Here is a 20,072-nt window from a genome sequence, read left to right as displayed (position 1 = left end):
ATACAGTGTTGACAAATAACTACATTATGCACATCACATATGTTTAATGCAGTAGCGCAGTTCAATAAATATACAAATCTCACCTGAGCATTTGTGTAATCCAGTGTGGACCTTCAGGGTGAAGGCTGTTTTTGATATTAAATTGATTTTGGTATTAAATTGCTCCATAAATATTTGACAGTGTGTTGTAAAGAAAGTAAGTACAAAGCTAAGACTAATGCTAAGCCTAAGACAAAGCAAAGCCTAATAACAGAAGTAAAATTAATCTTTTCTTACTGTCAGGAAGATGTAGTGATGTTTCTTTTTAAGATATTTCTGTCTTAAGTTAATATATTTCATTCTATTTGAAGTGTCTGTTAGCATTCTCATTCATTCAGTTATCAATTTTAATAATAAATGTTATTAAAGATAAGATATTAAAGATTTTGATTCAAGCAAAACCTCATATTTTCTTTTGAATAGGTATACTTGAGTGATCAAATTCCTTCAAATAATACATTTTTAATGAAATGAATTGCCCTGCAGAAGATTTTGTAATACTCAACTATAGCATGGAAAATTGTTGACAAAAGGAATTTGAGATTTGTCTCGGACTTATCTATAATATAATTAAAAATGTAAATGTTCCTTGCGAAAAAAGCAGAAGACTGATACTTTTGAATAGTCATCAACGCAGAAAGATGTTTTTTGCTGCTAGATGGTGTAGTTACGCTTTCTACCAGCAGAAGCTAATGCAGCCATGCTAACCAGACCTTGACCCTGTGGACATGAGTTAGTCATCTAGACTAGATAGGGTGCAGAACAATTGGAGTTAAGGACTATCTGTCCTTTTTAATGTTATGTGTTTTTCTTCCCTTACACCTCCTGTGTCTGTCTCTTTTATGGTGAGTAATCTGTGAATGAGATCTAAATGTCACCCTATAGATGGGTCTGTTCAGTCATGAGCTGTTATTTCCGTCATTGGGAATCGATGCAGACCATCAGCCAACATTTCTTGTACTTCCTCTTTGCCATTCCCTCTCTCTTTCTCCTCTTCACCACATGAAGATTTACTCCTCAGTTTGGAATAAAGACTCCTCTGTTTGTATAGACCCTCCTCTACAAACTGCCCAGCTGCCCATCTGGGATTTCCAGCCACTGCTAATGCAATCTCAATTAGATGTCAGTAAATATTTATCTTCACAATTGTGGCCGTAATCACAAAAGGTCTGTATCTCATTGAGAACCGCTGCCGTCTCACTGGTTTTTAATGAAGAGGTCATCGGATTGTTTTAAATTAGAACTGATGGGTTTGAAATCGCTTGTGCTTCTGTGATCTAGTTTTTGCCTGAATCTCTGAGCTATTGACATAAAAAGAGGAGACAGAAAGCCTTGAAGAGTATTATGGAGTTTAAGTTTCTTTTTGTGGTGGTTTCTTGTGATTTTAATGTAATTTTGTGAACCTACGTCTCTGAGCTCATTAAAAAAGCATGCTTGGAATGACTGGAACATCAATTGATCCCATAATTAAAATGGAAAACCGTGCGATTGGTTTAGAATAGTGGTCAGAAGCAGGAATATATAATGTAATCAAAGAGGACGTCAGGTTGTGTCGTCAGATGTGCTGCCTGCAGAGCACTCAAGATGAGCATGAGAGACTCTTCACCTCCCTACGTCTCCCATATGTCTCCTGTCCTTATTTTAAATAATTGGTCCAGAAGTCCAAAAACTTATTTTGCTTGTAGATCCACATTTGGGAAAATTCACAGACCTTTCCTTTGATTTTACAAGTCAAATATTTTTTAAGGCCCTGCCTGATCCAATTTATTATTTTTATTCAATTTTACAGATTTTACTGTTTCATGCTATTTCATACATTTATTTTATACTAAGTATAGTTCAAATCTATTAACATATTTACTGGTGTATCACTTGGGACTTAATGATATAAAAAATTATAATTAAACTTTATTTGGAATACTACTTATGCACAGTGTACGTTTCTTAATATTAAGCTTTAAATGCGTTTTAATGTCATTATTGATGAGGATTGTATGGTTTTTGAATAATATCGGTCTTTAAATGCAAGTATACTTGCTATAGTTCAAATATACTTCAGTATCTCTTTAGTTGGACTTCAGCACTACTTCTGCACTATTAAAGTGCCCCTATTATGGGTTATGAAAGGTTCATATTTTGGTTTTGGGAGTCCCCAACAACAGGTTGACATGCATGCAAGGTCAAAAAACACTTTCATTGTCTTATAATATGCATTTATTTTTATCTTACTTGCTCAACGACTCCCAAACGAATCGCTCAACGATTCAAACCCCTCCTTTGCATGACGCTAATCTGCGGTGATTGGTCCAATTGGTCTCATTTTAATTTCATCATGCCTGTAATGCCTGATAAAGCAGCGTTTGTGAGCGCAGTTCTGCTTTGTGTACAGCGTTACCGGGGAAATAGCCATTTTTACTGCTCTAAAAATGGCACCTAGTGGCAAAGAATGAATTTTCATTTTCTTTCAGACCAACACGAAAAGACCAACAAGTGGGCGGCAATATGCTAATGTTTCATGTTGACGTCAACATGAAACAGCTTGGGATTCGTTTTAAAAAACAACTCGTTTCAATGATTCAGAGTCGACTCTTTCTTTTGAGAGACAATAACTTTATACACGGCGCACTTTCAGATTTAAAACTTTGCAGGATGTTTTCATTCACTTAGAGCTGTGTTACACACTGCATGAAAGGTAATTTTCAAAAATCCATAATAGGGGCACTTTAAAGTACAAAATTAGTTGTTCCACTTTAGCAGACTTGGGGTGCTTTCAGACCTGTAGATCGTTTGCTTTGTTCCGAAACGGGTTAATTTGTTACATTGTTGCATTTTCTTCTCGGTTCGGTTCGCTTTCAGAAGGCAACATTGCAAATCGTACCAAAATGTGTTAATGCAAGTCACGTATGAGTAAAGATGAGAATCAAGGCTTCGTCTGGACAGCATTCTTGTAATGCGCGGAGAAGAGCAATTAATTACACAACGTTTTAATATGAAGAGGTGCTCTTTGGTTTTTAACTGCAATAACAAATATTCTCACTCACAAAATCACAGTTTCTCACAAATTCTAACTCACACTCACCAAAGACACTGACTGCTGCTTTTTATATAACATATTTCCTGTTATGAATTATGATACCACTTGGTCCGTTGGGTCGGATTGCTTTCTCACCACAAGCAAACCACTCCAGAGTCCGTTTGCAATCCGGCCGAGACCACCTCTTCAAGGAGATCTCGGTACGCTTGTTTGGTCCGCTTTTGGTGCGCACTTGAGTGCGATTGCTGCATTCACACCTGCCCAAACGAACCGCACCAAGAGGGACAACAAACTCTAGTGCGATTCAACCAAACTAAATGAGGCAGGTGTGAAAGCACCCTTAGACTTTAAGTATACCAGTTTAGTATACTAAAAGTACAATTGAAGGGTATTTTTATTAAGTAGTCTAATACGTAAATGTATTTGTTGTATATACTGAGAATTAAACAAATGTATTTCAAATACATTTGAGTATATTTGTTTTTCACAAAGGGCAGAACTGGTGAATTGTAATTTTATTTATTTATTGCCATTTGATACAGTCAAGATAGCGTAAGTATGTGATGCTCACTTACTTTCTTGTCAGTGACAGTGTCATTTGATCAGAATGAGAAAGAAAGATCTTACACGCACACACTCACTCACACACACACAAAGCAGTGTGGATTTATGTTCATTCATCAGTGACCGTTGGCACCTCGTGCCCTGCATGGCTGATGGAGTCTCTGCATTATTAACAAAGCTCTTCATACTCTGGCTCTGCAGCTGCCCGCATGCCGGCCTTGGCAATGCTAGCTAGCCCCATACTACACAGAGGCCCCCTGTCATAGCCCTTCTCAGCACTGAAGCGCTACAGTGCAACAAAACATCCAATATCTACTTAGCATTTGTACCAGTGTGACACTTTATTGACTCTTTTTGGGACTCGGCCAATCAAGTTAGCAGCGTGTGTGTGCTGTTAGCACAGCTTGATGGTGGGCTACATAATTTTAGGCACGTTGGCCATAGGTTTCACTAATGGATCTGCCCAGGCAATGAGTTCAGTATAGTGTGACTTCAAACGGCTTGCAGCACCATCAAATATTTACTAGCCATGCTGCTTTTCCACCTGCTCTCCCTCTGCTGGAGCGTAGCGGAGTGCGTATGATCCAGCAACATCCCACCACGTTCGCTGTTTTTGACCACTGCTAGGACGAATGTTGACCTCGGCCCTCCTGCAGGGACAGTTTGCAGATCTCTGACGAACGGTTTTGGCCACCGAATAGGACGTGATAGTATCAGTTTCTTTTTCTGAGCACCAGATGAATGCAGGTCAGACGTCTGTCTGATCTTTGCCTTCAGTTCTTTTGTCTGAAAGCAAAACTAGCAGCGGCTTTCCTCCTTTCAGAGTCAAATTTTTAAAATGCTGACATGATAATTCAAAATAATTGCTCTGATTTGAGTTCCTTATTTGAATTAAATGTTTGAAATGAGATATATTTGTGTAAGTGTTGATAGTCTCTCACTCTGATCACAGGGAATACAAAGCTGCCTTTGGGAAATTGTTGTTTCTCTGTGCGGTCAGAGCTCCTATGAGAAGTAAACCACACAAGAGAGATTGAAACTGACACCACAGATTCACTCCATCTCTCTTTCTCTGACATGCTGAATTGTAACATTTTGATCTATATCACATGCTTATGTACAGTAGTTTGCCATATCCAGCTCTAAATTGACACCATAATTTTATAAAACATTTATTTATTATTTATGTATGCATGTATGTATGTATGTGTGTATGCCCTAGTAAAAAATAAATATATTTAAAATTCATACTAAGTATAGTTCAAATCTATTAACATATTTACTGACATATTGCTCAAGACTTACTGATACAAAAAGTTTAATTAAACTTTATTTGGAGTACTACTTGTGCACAATGCATATTTCTTAATATTAAGCCTAAAATGTGTTTTAATGCCACTATTGATGAGGACTGATGAGTCTTTAAATGCAATATATTTAAAGTGTGCCTGAAGGCTACTTGCAATGGTTCCACTTCAGCACAATCAAATATACTTCAGTGTATCTTTAGTTGGACCTCAGCACTACTTCCGCACAATTAGTCCATTAAGCACAAAATTAGTTGTTCCAATGTAGCAGACTTTAAGTATACCAGATTAGTATACCAAAAGTACAATTGCAAGGTATTTTTATTAAGTACATAAATATGTAAATGTATTTGTAGTATATGTAGCATGAAATAAATGCATTTCAAATACATTTCAGTATATTTATTTTTCACTAGGGTGTATACTCACTGAAATTGACAATTTGGCAGGTTTAGTGTCATTAAATCGCTTAAAAGATATTCAGCTTTCTATAAAACACTGGTGAGCCATTTACCAGCAAGTAAACTAGATGTTCACAAGCAGAACTGTATATTGTTTGAAATATAGGCTAATTTGTAAATGGTCTGGGTGGGGTTTAAGTGGACTAAATTAATGGAAAAGTCCAGCATATGTCACCAGAGAGAAGTCTGTCATTTTCACTGACAAAAATTACATGTATACATGAATCATTCACAATAAGATCAATAACATGCATTTAGAGGATATGGGTGAACATACTCAGTTCTGCTATACTCTAGTCAACTGTTTTCAGTAGAATCATTCACAGAGACTGCCATGCTTTTTGTTTTTTAATTATTTTTTACATCAAACTATCATTGTCAGATATTATCTGATAAAGCTGGCCCTATACAGCATATATTGTAGCATGTACCATAAACAAACCACGACTGATCACTTTATATGTAATTCATCAGACTCTTCCTGTCTAAACAGGCTGTTCTTGTCTAGAATGAGCTGCAAGTTAGTCAAAGGTGCTACTACATGAGATTTTTTTAATGCATGGTTATTTCCAAAAGTAATGTGCTGTAGTTTTACTTGTTTTCTTGCTGATTTTACTTATATTCAGATACTTTTAACTGGCAAAAACAGCACACACACAAAACGCCAAGATTGTTTTACTGGTCAGGGAAGAGTGTGTGCCTGAGCCGTGCACTAAATCAACATGACTAAGTGTGACACTAAGAAAGATGAGGGAGTCCAGAGGATAGATGAAGAAGCTGATATACAGTAAAACAGAATATGCTTCAGGCTGCATGAGGATATTACAGAGAAACACGACAGCTTACAGAAGTGCGCTTGGGACAAATATGGAAGGACAAATAATTTAAAACCATGCAGGAAGCTGAAGAACATTGTTTTTCATTTAGATTAAAGACGCCACTGCATCATGTTTGTTTAAAATGAGCATAAACATTGCTTACAAACTGCAGCAGAAGTCATGCTTCGTTTTTGAATTCTGAATATGATTTAAGCATTAAAATACAACATCCACAATGGTGAGGAGTTCATTTACCTCTGTTCTCGGCGGTGGCTAATGAAGGCAGTGTGATAATGCTGATATTAAAATATGTATATGAAGTCAGATCCTCATTTAGCTGAGTGAAGTACCAGGGGGACCAAAGAAAAAAAGCGGAAAGCCAATAAACAAAGACAAAATGGTGTGCTGAGTTTGGATTCAGCATGTTAAATCAAAGACAATTACAACTGCGCTGCTCTGTCCCATGTTAATGAGCCCAGCGCTGAATGAAAGGATGAATAAATCATGGCTCAGAAAACGCATTTGAGGCTCCCGCTTTTCAGAGCCTCGTGTATATCTGTGTGTGTGTGTGTGTGTGTGTGTGTGTGTGTTGATGGACCAGCGGAGCATCGCGACAAACATCAAAGCAGCTAGACAAAAGGGATTCACTCTTATATGTTCTCCCCTTCTTAGGGCTGTGTGTAAGGTTACAATGCCAGTGGTCTGAAAGAGAGAGAGCAAGCGAGAGAAAGAGAGAGAGAAGGGAGGGAAGGAAGGAGGCAGTCGGTACGAGGCACAGTGAGCGAGAGCCACAGTGCACAGAGCAGCGTATAAGACGATGACAAGAGACACACTGTGAAGGTGAACGGATGAATAAAGCACGAGGGATTGTGAACAAACAGAAAGAAAACAGCACATGCCGAGGGAACTGGAGTCACAGCGAGGCTGCTGAGTCCGGCTCACGATGAAAAGAATCCGCTGCGGACTGCAGGCAGGAGCTGTGTGAATGGAAGAGACTGTAGATCTGTAGATAGCGGAGACAGAAGTGCAGGGGATGGTTGGGCTGCATGGGCTCTGTTGTTGGCATCGCTGCTGCTGTCCTACTCTGCTGCCGCTACCCTTCCCCCTGCGCTCTGAACCCCTTCAACACACACAGATATGAGCTCCAAACACTCGTCTGACTGGATCCCTTACAGGTACATCTGTTTGTTGGTGAGAGAGTGAGCTTGTGTGTTTGGTTTTGAGAGGATAGGTGTCTTTGATGGGGGAAAGAGGATGATGAATGGATAATGAGTGGTTCGCGGACAGGGCTGCAAAAGGTGACAAAGGTGATTCTCTCGTCCTTGACTGTACTCTCATGTTTCTCGTGCTGCTACTTGAGTGCTTAGAGCTAGTTTGTGAGTGTCCGGTTGTGTAGTTGCTGCTGAGGTTTTCTTTATATCAGATGGTCTGACATTAAAATGTATTACTGGGCTCAGCAATAAAGATGGCCCTACCGGAGCCAGTTGACGTAACTGTCACTGCTGCATTGTCACTATACCTTGGTTATGTTGATCTTGTTTGTTTTTTATGCTTTGAAAACTTTTAGAACTCTAGTGAGCTACAATAGATGACATTTTGTTAATATCGTTAGAATAATTTGGGATTTGTTTTTGAAGTATGTGTTTTGCACTACATTTATTCTGATTTATTTGATAATAATAAATACTGTTGCATTTATTTAATCAAAAATTATAACAAATATTATTACAAATATTGTTGTAAATATTATTAAAATAAAAAAAAAACTATATATTTTAAAATAGTTTATAGCTTATTCCTGTGATAGCAAAAACTGAACAGCAGTTACACTCTGAAATCCTTCCGAAATCATTAAAGCTGTTCTTCTTAATATTTTTGAGGAAACTGTGGTACATTTTTTTCAGTTTCTCATTCTCTGATGAGTAGAAAGTCCTAAAGAACAGCATTTTTTGAAATGTAAATATTTTGATATTTTATAACAATATAAATTTCTTTACTGTTGTTTTGAATTAAATCAATAAATAAGTCACGGCAGGGCAAATGTAAATCTTGAAAAAATGTGTATTTGTATTTCCCGATGAATTTTTGCTGATTTGCTTTGTGACACTTCTTGATGAAAATGTGTGAAGTTAAATTTGACAAGTAATAGAGTTTTCCCCTAATATAACCTGGGCTCTTCTCTCATTTATTTTTTCAGAATGCTCTGCATGTATTTTGCTTTATATTTTTAATAACTTGTCATTTATGTGTGGTATGATGTGATTATCAGTGTAAATAGTAATATAGTCATGCTTTTGATTTATGTTTGCTGTTGGAGGCATGACTGCTGCTGCCTCTCATAGGAGCCTCATTGCCATGGCTGCACTACCTCTGCTCTCTCATTGGCTCTTGGTTGCTATAAGTTACAAGCCCACTTTCCTCCACTCTTTCTTAGAAAGATTACATCAGGGAGCACTTGCCGCTTGTTGCAAAGAGCTAAAGGTACCGCTCGACCTACCCTGGAGGGTCTAAGACTGTCTCTATGGGAGTGTGTTTTGATTGTGAAGATCTGCCCTCTCCCACACCCCAGTTTCCTGTGTGTGAGGTCTGTGATTGTGACCTGAATGGATCTGAGAAATCTAACAAGCTTTGGCACTAGAGGAGCTCAAGGGAACCGTAATGGAAAGAGAGGCATACATGAGATTTTTTTTTTTTTTAACTAAACCTGTACAAAAGAAAATCATAAATTATATCTCTCAGTTGTTTGTTGTAGTCAGTAGTATTAGCATTAAAAGGAGTTTGAACCTTTTGAAAATTCTTCCATAATTTACTGTCAAAATCTCTTAAGATTCTTTTTTTCCCCAGCAGAACAAAAAAGAATATTTCAGTAACACTTTACTTAAAGCTTTTATGTATAATGCATTATAAAAGTACTTCTAATTAATTATGCATTGTAATGCACCTTATAATGCCTTGTACAATCTCATGAATAATTGTAACCACAGTTAATATATTATAAGACTTATCAATTCATTGTTACACTATAAATTTGACTATAATTATTTAAGATATAATGTATTACAACGTATGGCTGCTCGTTTATGACAAAAATCATAATCATGATTATTTTGATTATTTAACACGATTATGATGAGTGGGCCATGTGACCAAAACTTTATATGAGTGATTTATTTAACGATAGTGATACATATAAAATATATATTTCCTGTAAATAAGGTTGCTATGACATCTACATTGTAGAGACCAGCGAAATTTCACAATTCTCAATACCACAGCAGAGGTAACTATTAGTAACAAATAAACAAACAAAAAGTCCTCAAAATTATTGAAAATAATTAAACTGTCAGTAATAAAAAAAGCAAAGGACAAATACAATAGAATAAAAAGATAGGCTACAAATGAAACAAACTTTTTAATTTTTTTTTTTTTTATGCAAGTCTCAAGCAGTTAACAGCCTACTACAGAAATGAATAATCAAGTGTAAAATAAAACAGCGTCTTTCACTGTAAGAATTAAACTTTGTTTCTTATTAAGTCCTTCAAGTCCTTCAATCAAGAGCAGTGTGTGATTTTGAATTTGTCTTTTGTTGTTTGATTAATATTAAGCACACAGTCGCAGCAGGAATATAGCCCGCTGTCACTTTAAGATCCAATTTACCGTTGCATGTGTATTTTCATTCTCAACTCTTTACGTTCATTTATTACATGACCGACAAAGATTTACATGAATAATCACTAACCGCCGCATTTTAACACATTTTGCCTGTATTTGACCATTTAGGCGCGCACCTTGATCTAAAAGATGACTTTACATGTACGTGTTTTGTTCATCTCTCAGCGCATACACAGTAATCCTCCAGAGGAACAGCGCAAATTCTCTTTCATGCTTTTAAAAACACAAATAAATCTAATATACTTCAATAAATCAAGCACGTCCCATTTTGCTAAAGTCACATTACAGGATTTTACTGATTTGCATGTGAAATTGGGAACAAAAGAGCAGCGCAATAATCGTTTTATCTTGATTTTTGTATTTTCATAATCGTTGGAGGCCGAAATCAATTAATTACACAGCCCTACAACACACATTATGAATAATTCATTATACCCTTTAAAAACCCTTTATAATGCATTAAGGCTTTAAGTAAAGTGTTACTAATATTTTCATTCATTGAAAGCCATGATGTCCAATGTTATCACTGGGGTCCAAATATCATCTTCAGTGTTCCACAGAAACTTGAAATTCATACAGCTCTGAAATGACACGAAGGTCACGAAATACAACATGACACAAAAGTAATGACATCATTTGCATTTTGGGGAGAATATGCCTAGGACCCTAGTAATTACACATGTGCCTCCTTGAGAAATGTCCACATCAAAAACCATTCTGTAGTTCTTTGCTAACATACTGAAATCTGCAATTTCATAATGAATATTTCTCATCACATTCCGAGATCAAATGATCTGAGATGAGATTATATCCACATCAATTGTATGGTTCTATATTTTATATATATATATATATATATATATATATATATATGTATATATGTATATGTGTGTATGTATATATATATATATATATATATATATATATATATATAACATAACTGACAGCTCAAGTGTCCTTGGCTATGATAGGGCAAACTATGAGCAGTAGTTCTTTTCCTCTGGAAAGCTCTTTGTTTGTTACTGGTGTTTCTTAAGGTCTATGAAAGTATTTTGTTTTTTAAATTTATTTTCCTACAATGCTGATGACCAATCTTTTAAATATTTATTTAGATAGGAATTGGGCAGAGATTTGCCTTGCAAAAGGCTCATCCATATTCTACCTTTGAGCTATGACTGAACAGTTGAATTACTCATATGTGAAATTCAGGCAATGATTTCCATCCAAAAAAGAAAGTAGGTCAATAATTAGAGAAGCAGCAGTAGGGCGATTTGCTATTAAGTGTCTTGCTTTCAGGCAGACTGGAAATGCAGCAAGATCTGGATCTCTGCCTTCGTGATGGTATTCAGTATTCTTATGTTTGACACCCCCTACAGTACTAAAGGACTAGGGAAACAAACGGCAGTGAGCACAGGCAGTGAATGTGTCCTTCCCTCATGTATCCCTCAGTCAGCAGCGCCGTTGGGCCCTTCATGGCTTTTTTTTCTTGTGTGATGAGCATCTCCTCCCCTGCAGATGGGGCTTGCTATGAAAAATGTATTGAGCTTAGAGATCACGCTGGTGTAGCTCAGGTTGCCTCAGCTGGACCTTCTGCATCACAAACACTAATTTCACAGCCTTAGCCAGTTTATTAGAGAGCCAGTGTGGTAGGTCTGGTAGGTCACAGACCATACATGGACACACACACACACACACACACATATACACAGAGCTCACTGGAGGTTAAGGACCTTGTTATTCACAAACATGGAAAGATAAGTACATTTGCCTGTTTTCTATTTGAACACTGTCATGCTAGTGTGCACGTACATAAATGCAAGCTGTTTTTTTAATACTGCCACGGTCTGTCAGAATTTTGCCCTGACCAGTCAAATGTCCTCTAAAAAAAAATGTAGTAAATGCTAATATTAAGCTCGGGAAAAAAAGTTAGAATTCAGTTTATATCTCTCATTTCTGACTTTGTTTTTCTGAACTGTGTAATTAAAAAGTTGCAATCACCTTATTTTTTAGTCTATGGTGGAAACTGGATTTCATAATCGATGGATAGTTTCATGTTAGCTTTTTTTTCCGCTGTCAAAAATGTCCTTGGAAATGTAAAAAAACAAAAAAAACAACACTTTTTCCAAAGCAATTTTCCAAAGCCTTGATCCATGTAGAGTCTCTGCTTTTCTGTTGTTGTCCTGTGACACACTCAGTGAATTGCAGCATAGTTGTGAAAAGACAGAATCAAAATAAGAGTCTCATTGCAGGGTGAAAAAACTGAGAATGAAAGATGCGGAAAGATGTGGCACTAATAAGAAAAGACTTGCATAACTCTATAGAAATTCTTTAAAGCTATCTCGAAAGTGTGACTGACCTTCATTCTTGATCTATGCAGTGGAGTAGTGTAAAGAAATACGCAATCATCCCTACTGCCTAAAGAAAAGAAAAAACTGAAAAACAAGAAGTATTCTGTTATCACTCACTCTCAAAATCTTTTTTTTCCATGTAATATAAAAAAAGCAGAAGAAAGGTGAACTTAATTTAAGATATATTCTCTAAAAACAGGCCTTGTCTGATGTCTTATGCAATTTTGCTTCTTGAGTAAATCCTATTTTAAGATTTTTTTTTGACATTTTTGCTTTGTATTTTGTTTTGATGAATGAAAATTTGCAGTTAAAAGTACAGCATGCAAATCAGCAAATGTTATTTTCAGGTTCCATTGCACACATACAGTTAAACGCCTACATGCATATACACAGATTAGACACACACACACAGACACACACACATGTCTGGTTTGCTATCCTTGTGGGGAGTCATAGGCTTAATGCTTTTTCTACTGTACAGACCGTATATTCTGTTGCCCTACACCTAAACCTACCCCTTACAGGAAACTTTCTGCATTTTTAGATTTTCAAAAAATTTCATTCTGTGTGATTTATTAGCTTGTTTACCCGTGGGGACCTCAATTTAGGTCCCCACCATGACATGAGTCCCCATGAGTCTGTGTGTATTCAGGTTTAAGTCCCCACCTGAATAGAAAAACAGGTACACACACACACACAATGACACACAAAGTGAATTGTCACTGTCATCAGTGAAGCTTGATGGTGAGGGAGAGAAATTCTACCAAACATTGCAAGCAGCTGTCAGAACATATCAATTTATCTCTCGTTTCTTGTTGACCCTCATTATAACCGCTCTGTTTATGTCATTATCTGCCAGTCTGATGGGAACTGACACCCTTGACTGCTAACATTAGGCACTTCGCTTTGTGCGTGTGTGCATTTATGTATTTTAGCTTTAGAAGGGAGTTCACAAATGTGTGCAAATAAGCATTGCTTTTTCTGTGTCCTGAGGTTTGAGTAAGTGTGTGAGTTGGCATGTATCTTTGTGCCCATGTGCATGTGTGATAAAAATGGTGTCAGTGTTGGCAGTCCATAGAGAGTGAGATTTCTCAGGTTTAAATAGGAAAGTAGAGATTCTGAGTTCTTTGCAGCTAGGCACTGGAATATCCATCCGAGCGAGAGAGGGAGAAAGAGACACTAGTATAATCCTCCTGAAAGGACAAGCTTAGAGCAACATGAATTTCTGTGTTGGTCCAGGCTGGTTAGTACTGGTTTGGTTAGAAATATTTTGTAACTGTATGTCTGGCTTTCTGTCCGTTCGTCTGTCATTTAGAGCTGCACAATTAATTGTTAAAAGATCGCGATACTCATTCCTAAATGACAATAATTCAGCTGTCTATTACAGCTGTTTCACATTGCAAGTGACAGCACAGTGTGAGTAGCACGTTTTTTGTCGCTGCTCATGTTAATGAAAGAGATTTTTCCGTCACCCTTCCGATGTGAACAGTTATTCATTAATATAGGTAGAGACAAAATATGCACTGCTCACACTCCGCTGTTGCTTGTGATGTGAAGCAGGCATTAAGCCAAAGACATGGCTATCAGCTGTAGGGTTAATAAATCAAACCTTTGATAGTAAGATCATCACAATGCATCATTCAAAATTGCACTTTGGGTTAGAGCTGTTATAATGTATTTAAGGCGTTTACGTACCTGTTTATTGCGATCACATTATTTTGATCGAAGTATTGCGTTTAGCCTACATGAGGTAAAGTTTATTATTTAATATTGACAAAATCCCATTATAGCCGTATTACAACTGTATACATGTAAGCTCACTAGTGACTCCTTCATACAAATGATTTTTTTCAAATAATTTCAACTGTATATATATATATATATTTATATATGTGTGTGTGTTTGTGTGTATATGAACATTCTGTCAAAACCTCTACCAAATTACATGTGGTCTATCTATCTATCTATCTATCTATCTATCTATCTATCTATCTATCTATCTATCTATCTATCTATCTATCTATCTATCTGTCTGTCTATATCTATACTGTCTATCTATCTATCTCTTTATCATTCGATCAATCAGCATATCTATTGTTCTGTCTGTCATTTCATCTATTTGTCTAAATATTTCTGTTTGTTTGTGTTTCATAATGTCATCAAGGAAATGAGTGAATGCCTGTGGTGTTCTGAACCTAAACCGCTGTAAATCTTTTTAATGATTTCTTTATTGTCTAATGACATCCAGAGTGGAGCCAAATCAACACGGATAGCAAAGATTGACAATTCTTTATTTTATTTTACAGTGTTTGTAACTGTGCATCCCAATACTCTGATTGATTGTAAAATATGTTCCTATCAAATGTTAAAACCAGCACCCTGGTTGTGCTTTACAGATTACAGCGCACAAATCCTTTTCCACACCACCCTTGATCTGTCACACTTCTTCTCTCCGCATGACCCACCACAGCCACAGAGGAAGCCCTCTATTGCCATTTAATTAACACAGCTTTCGGCTCCGCAATAACAGGCGGCAGAAATGCATAAGGAGGTCTGGAGTGAATGTGTCATAGCTGATTAAAGAGAACGAGAGGAGGGACAGGCAGAGCACAAAGGCCTCACCAAAGACCTCCTTCCTCACAGGACCTGAAAGAGCACAATGAGTCATAGATGATCAACACAGCAGCACTTTCTGATGCGTATATGCACTATTTATATACTGTTTTGGCCATATTTTAGGTTTAGTGACTAGTAAATAGAGAGTGACGACTGTGATTTATATGATAATACTAGAGTTGTTTTTCAATAATGCATGAGCTAAGATATGTTCAATACTGAAGACTTATGTCATATCCTGCGCAGCAGAATTTTTACTTAAGGACATGAACAGTAAGGAATTACATCTGTAATTACATCTTTGGTTAAATCATTGATAGGTTATATTTTTCTTTTACTGAATGCTTCTCTTGACACTGGACTATCTTTGTATACACAAAAGGACCTCTAGTAAGTTTGAATCGTATCTCTGTTGGCGCTACTCTTACTGTGGCACATCTTTTTTGTGAGGTTTCCCCATTAATCTTGTTTTGTCCTCCTGCAGCACCTTGGATGATGAGGGCACGAACCTGCGACAACAGAAGCTGGACAGACAGGTGAGTCTTCCTTTGGTTTCTTTTCAGCACTGTGTACAGAAGGTTCTGCTCAAAGTAAATGGGATAAATCAAATATAATGAACAAAAGAAAAAACAGGCAGAAACAGAACAATGAGAGCGAAACCATTCATTGAGGAGTCACATCACGGAAACATATTCTCAAGACAGTTTAAAGAAAATGCCTTTGATAAGATTCCATATGCCAGTAGTCCCTTTGCCTTACGTTATGAGCTGTTACTTCAATAGACTTGCCCCAGATTGCTTTGAAAATGTAAGCCAAGATTGATTCTTTCAGTTAGCCAGACTCGTTCCTCTGTGGTCTTCATTAGTCTTGTGGTTTGCATTGCATGTGCTGATAATCCTTTGTTATTATTGTACTCCACACTAGACTCTAAGAACAGACGGGTTCCTTAGAAACCCTCACAAAGTTTTGGGCAGTCCATGTTAGTTAATCTGTGACTTAGTTATTCTTTGCCACAAGCATGTCATTTTTCACAAATTTCTTTAGAAATATTTTTTAGACAAAATATGACACAAGGCATGATGCACATAATAATAAGGCATCATGTGCAGAGAGTTGTTAATTAAACTCTGACCGGGAACCACTGCAAAACACCCTGAAGATATTTATTTTGCAATAATGACTGGCTGTTTGTACATTATCCTGCTCATTATTATACATCTATACAGCTATTTAGCAAAAATAAATAAATACTTGGACATAAAATGTTCATTAAAGTCGAAAGTATTTTAATATTAGTTTGAATTTGACACTAAGAAAAATAGTCCATTAAAACATACAGTAGAAAGCCTAGCAACAAGACAAACACTGCAACAAATACTACTATTTTTTTAGTAGCAATACTACTAACAATACTAATTATTTGTTATTATTAATGATCTTAATTATTGTTATTATTAAGCTTTGTATAGACTAGTTAACATATTTGGCTGCAGTGTCTTTCACCATGTCTCACATTAGTTTGTTGTTTTTCTGGCCAAAGTTATCTTTTTTCTTAACTGAGTTTTATGCTTACTACGTATACTACCTTTCAAAAGTTTGATGTCAGTAAGACTTTTTTCTTCCGTGTCACATGATCCTTCAGAAATACTGTAATTCTAATATGCTGATTTGGTGCTCAAGAAACATTTACTGTCATTTCCAATGTTTAAAACAGGTTTGTTTATTTGTTTTTTAAGTCAGGGTAGATAGCCTTTCAGGCAGCGCGCTAACATAAAGCTCTGTTTTGCCACAGGCGTCCCGAGTTCGAATCCCGACTCGAGGACTTTTCCCGATCCCGCCCCCTATCTCTCTCCCAATTCGCTTCCTGTCAGTTCTCTTCTGTCCTATCATAATAAAGGCAAAAATGCCAAAAATAAGGATTTTTTTTAACGGTTTGAATGTCTTTACTGACACTTTTGATCAGTTTAATGCATTCTTGCTATATAAAAGTATTAATTTATTAAAAAAAAATCTTGCTAAGTCCAAATTCTGAATGGTAATGTGTACATATATTGATATTATTACGGATATCCTTCAGAGTCATTTTTATTACAGTCAGTAGCTAGCTGTTTTTTAAAAATAATTTAACACGATTCGAAATCAGTCTTATCTTGAAAACTTGTGACATCCAGTGAAATACTTGCAACTAGCAGTATCCAGATCAGGGTGTCAGGGTTATTCATACAGATTTGGTTGGTTTATTCTCAAATATCAGACAGATATAAAAAGATTCAGTGACACATTCTCAAAGTATCAGAACTACAGAGCTGGGACAGATTTAGGGTGTTAGACGAGACAGAAAGAGCATCCGCCTCACCGCTGAAGCCTTTTTTCAGAGAAAACTGACAGCTCAGAAATTTTAGTCTGTCAAAGACCTTCTTCTCTTCACCTGTCCAAAATGTCTAGAGGTGGGCTGTAGATGGGTGATAGGATTTTAATGAGCTGCAAACATTAGGAACGCAAGCCTCCATGGTCCTCGCCTCTGCAGTGAGGGAGTTTGGAGGATATCTCCTCGAGGGTGCTTTGTATCTGTTTGTTTGATGTTGTGCTGTAAACACCAGTGGTTCCTACAGCTGGACAGGGAGACAAGCATAATTTGCTCCAAATCTTGACTCAAGCCAATAGGTTTAGCCCACAGTGCTCGGCTGCTCTTTAATGAACCTCCCACACTCTTCACAAGACCATGAGACCAAATTACCATGTTTATTGCCTGTCTGCTTTGCATAATGACCTTGAAGGAGCCGAGGCTGAAATTGTTGAGCATCACCTTAGCCAGCCTCTTTGTGCTCTCTATGGCCTCAGGAGTCTTTGACCACTGCATTTCAATGAATTTTAAGGTGCTGCATGAGCACATATTCTGAGCGATCTGTTTCAATGATACTGAAAATGTTATGGCTTATTTAGCAGAGCTGTTTAGCATCAGCTCTGAGAACAGAGGAGAGCACAGATGGTGAACGTGTTTAGGCAATGTGTTCGCAGATAAACAACTTTTTATTAGAACATCAGTATGGAGATCTGTGCGCGCTGCACAAAGGCATGTTTCCCCAAGCAACAAGGTACCGCCAATAGAACGAGCTTTGTATAGAAACCCCTGAGGGAGATGCAATCTTGTAGGAAGATGAAGCATTATTAAAAACACATGAATTCATTGTCTCTGTGAAAGGATGACAAATTTTAGAGCCAAACCAAATCACAGGGTGTGTCAAATCAAAGGATTTGAACTCTTTTGTTTTAATGATATCTCTGTGATATTCTGAAAAGAAGGACTGTGTATTGACACAGTTTGCACAAATCTATTTGATTCCAATTCACAACCTCTTGATTTGCTTCTGATTTTGATGTGGCTTTGATTTGTTTGCATACATCAGGTACAGTGCATGTCAGTTTTTCTTAATGAAAACAATCTCTCTCATTGCTGTGCATTACTATAATATTTAAGGTTAAAGTTTAAGATGCTATTTATTTTTAGTTAAAACACTCCAATAAAACAAGAGTTGTGTTTAATCATTTAAATTAATATAATATTTATAATTATATTAATTAATATAATCCAGTTTTATATAAACTTTTTAAATCATATAATTGTTTTAACATTCTAGTATTAATTTTGTCAGCTATTTTCAATTTGAGTCTTAGTCCCGTGTTAAATGTCCTTGTTAGTTTTTATCATATTTAGTCAACCTTATCCTATTTAGTTTTAGTCTAGTTTTAACATTTTTTGTGAATTGTTGGCCTTCTGGAAAGTCTGTTCATTTACTGTATATATACTCAATACTTGGTAGGGGCTCCTTTTGCTTTAATTACTGCCTCAATTCGGCGTGGCATGGAGGTGATCAATTTGTGGCACTGCTGAGGTGGTATGGAAGCCCAGGTTTCTTTGACAGTGGCCTTCAGCTCATCTGCATTTTTTTGGTCTCTTGTTTCTCATTCTCCTCTTGACAATACCCCATAGATTCTCTATGGGTTTCAGGTCTGGTGAGTTTGCTGGCCAGTCAAGCACACCAACACCATGGTCATTTAACCAACTTTTGGTGCTTCTGGCAGTATGGGCAGGTGCCAAATCCTGCTGGAAAATGAAATCAGCATCTTCAAAAAGCTGGTCAGCAGAAGGAAGCATGAAGTGCTCCAAAATTTCTTGGTAAATGGGTGCAGTGACTTTGGTTTTCAAAATGCACAATGGACCAACACCAGCAGATGACATTGCACCCCAAATCATCACAGACTGCGGAAACTTAACACTGGACTTCAAGCAACTTGGGCTATGAGCTTCTCCACCCTTCCTCCAGACTCTAGGACCTTGGTTTCCAAATGAAATACAAAACTTGCTCTCATCTGAAAAGAGGACTTTGGACCACTGGGCAACAGTCCAGTTCTTCTTCTCCTTAGCCCAGGTAAGATGCCTCTGACGTTGTCTGTGGTTCAGGAGAGGCTTAACAAGAGGAATACGACAACTGTAGACAAATTCCTTGACACGTCTGTGTGTGGTGGCTCTTGATGCCTTGACCCCAGCCTCAGTCCATTCCTTGTGAAGTTCACCCAAATTCTTGAATCGATTTTGCTTGAAATTCCTCATAAGGCTGCGGTTCTCCCGGTTGGTTGTGCATCTTTTTCTTCCACGCTTTTTCCTTCCACTCAACTTTCTGTTAACATGCTTGGATACAGCACTCTCAGCTTCTTTGGCAATGAATGTTTGTGGCTTACCCTCCTTGTGAAAGGTGTCAATGATTGTCTTCTGGACAACTGTCAGATCAGCAGTCTTCCCCATAATTGTGTAGCCTAGTGAACCAAACTGAGAGACCATTTTGAAGGCTCAGGAAACCTTTGCAGGTGTTTTGAGTTGATTAACTGATTGGCATGTCACCATATTCTAATTTGTTGAGATAGTGAATTGGTGGGTTTTTGTTAAATGTGAGCCAAAATCATCACAATTAAAAGAACCAAAGACTTAAACTACTTCAGTCTGTGTACATTGAATTTATTTAATACACAAGTTTCACAATTTGAGTTGAACTGTTTTTGTTTTGTCAAGTTTGTCAATGAAATGTATGAGCATTTTAGTCAGGTTTTGTCATGCTGTATAATGGTTAAACTGATCAAAATTATTTTTGCTCAAAATTATAATCATAATGATTGTCATTTGAGAAATTTGCTTTTGCATTTCAGTTATTGCACTT

The 20,072-nt window shown here is 37.0% G+C and overlaps 1 protein-coding gene across 6 annotated transcripts in view; it reads left to right on the top strand.

Moving 5' to 3' along the window:
- The window catches only part of tub (TUB bipartite transcription factor), a 108,003-nt gene that overhangs the window by 55,322 nt on the left and 32,609 nt on the right, over window positions 1–20,072 (top strand). For 5 of the 6 annotated variants that reach the window (XM_058780409.1, XM_058780411.1, XM_058780407.1 and 2 more), the window contains one exon: window positions 15,344–15,395. In XM_058780409.1, coding sequence (XP_058636392.1) covers window positions 15,344–15,395 — 52 coding nt within the window. Of the gene's footprint in view, window positions 1–6,842; window positions 7,399–15,343; window positions 15,396–20,072 lie in introns of those variants that run through there. The other variant, XM_058780408.1, reaches the window with a different exon arrangement.

This window comes from Onychostoma macrolepis, chromosome 07 (genome assembly GCF_012432095.1).
Source record: "Onychostoma macrolepis isolate SWU-2019 chromosome 07, ASM1243209v1, whole genome shotgun sequence".
Taxonomy (NCBI): Eukaryota; Metazoa; Chordata; class Actinopteri; order Cypriniformes; family Cyprinidae; genus Onychostoma; species Onychostoma macrolepis.
This window is presented reverse-complemented; position numbering and strand designations above follow the sequence as displayed.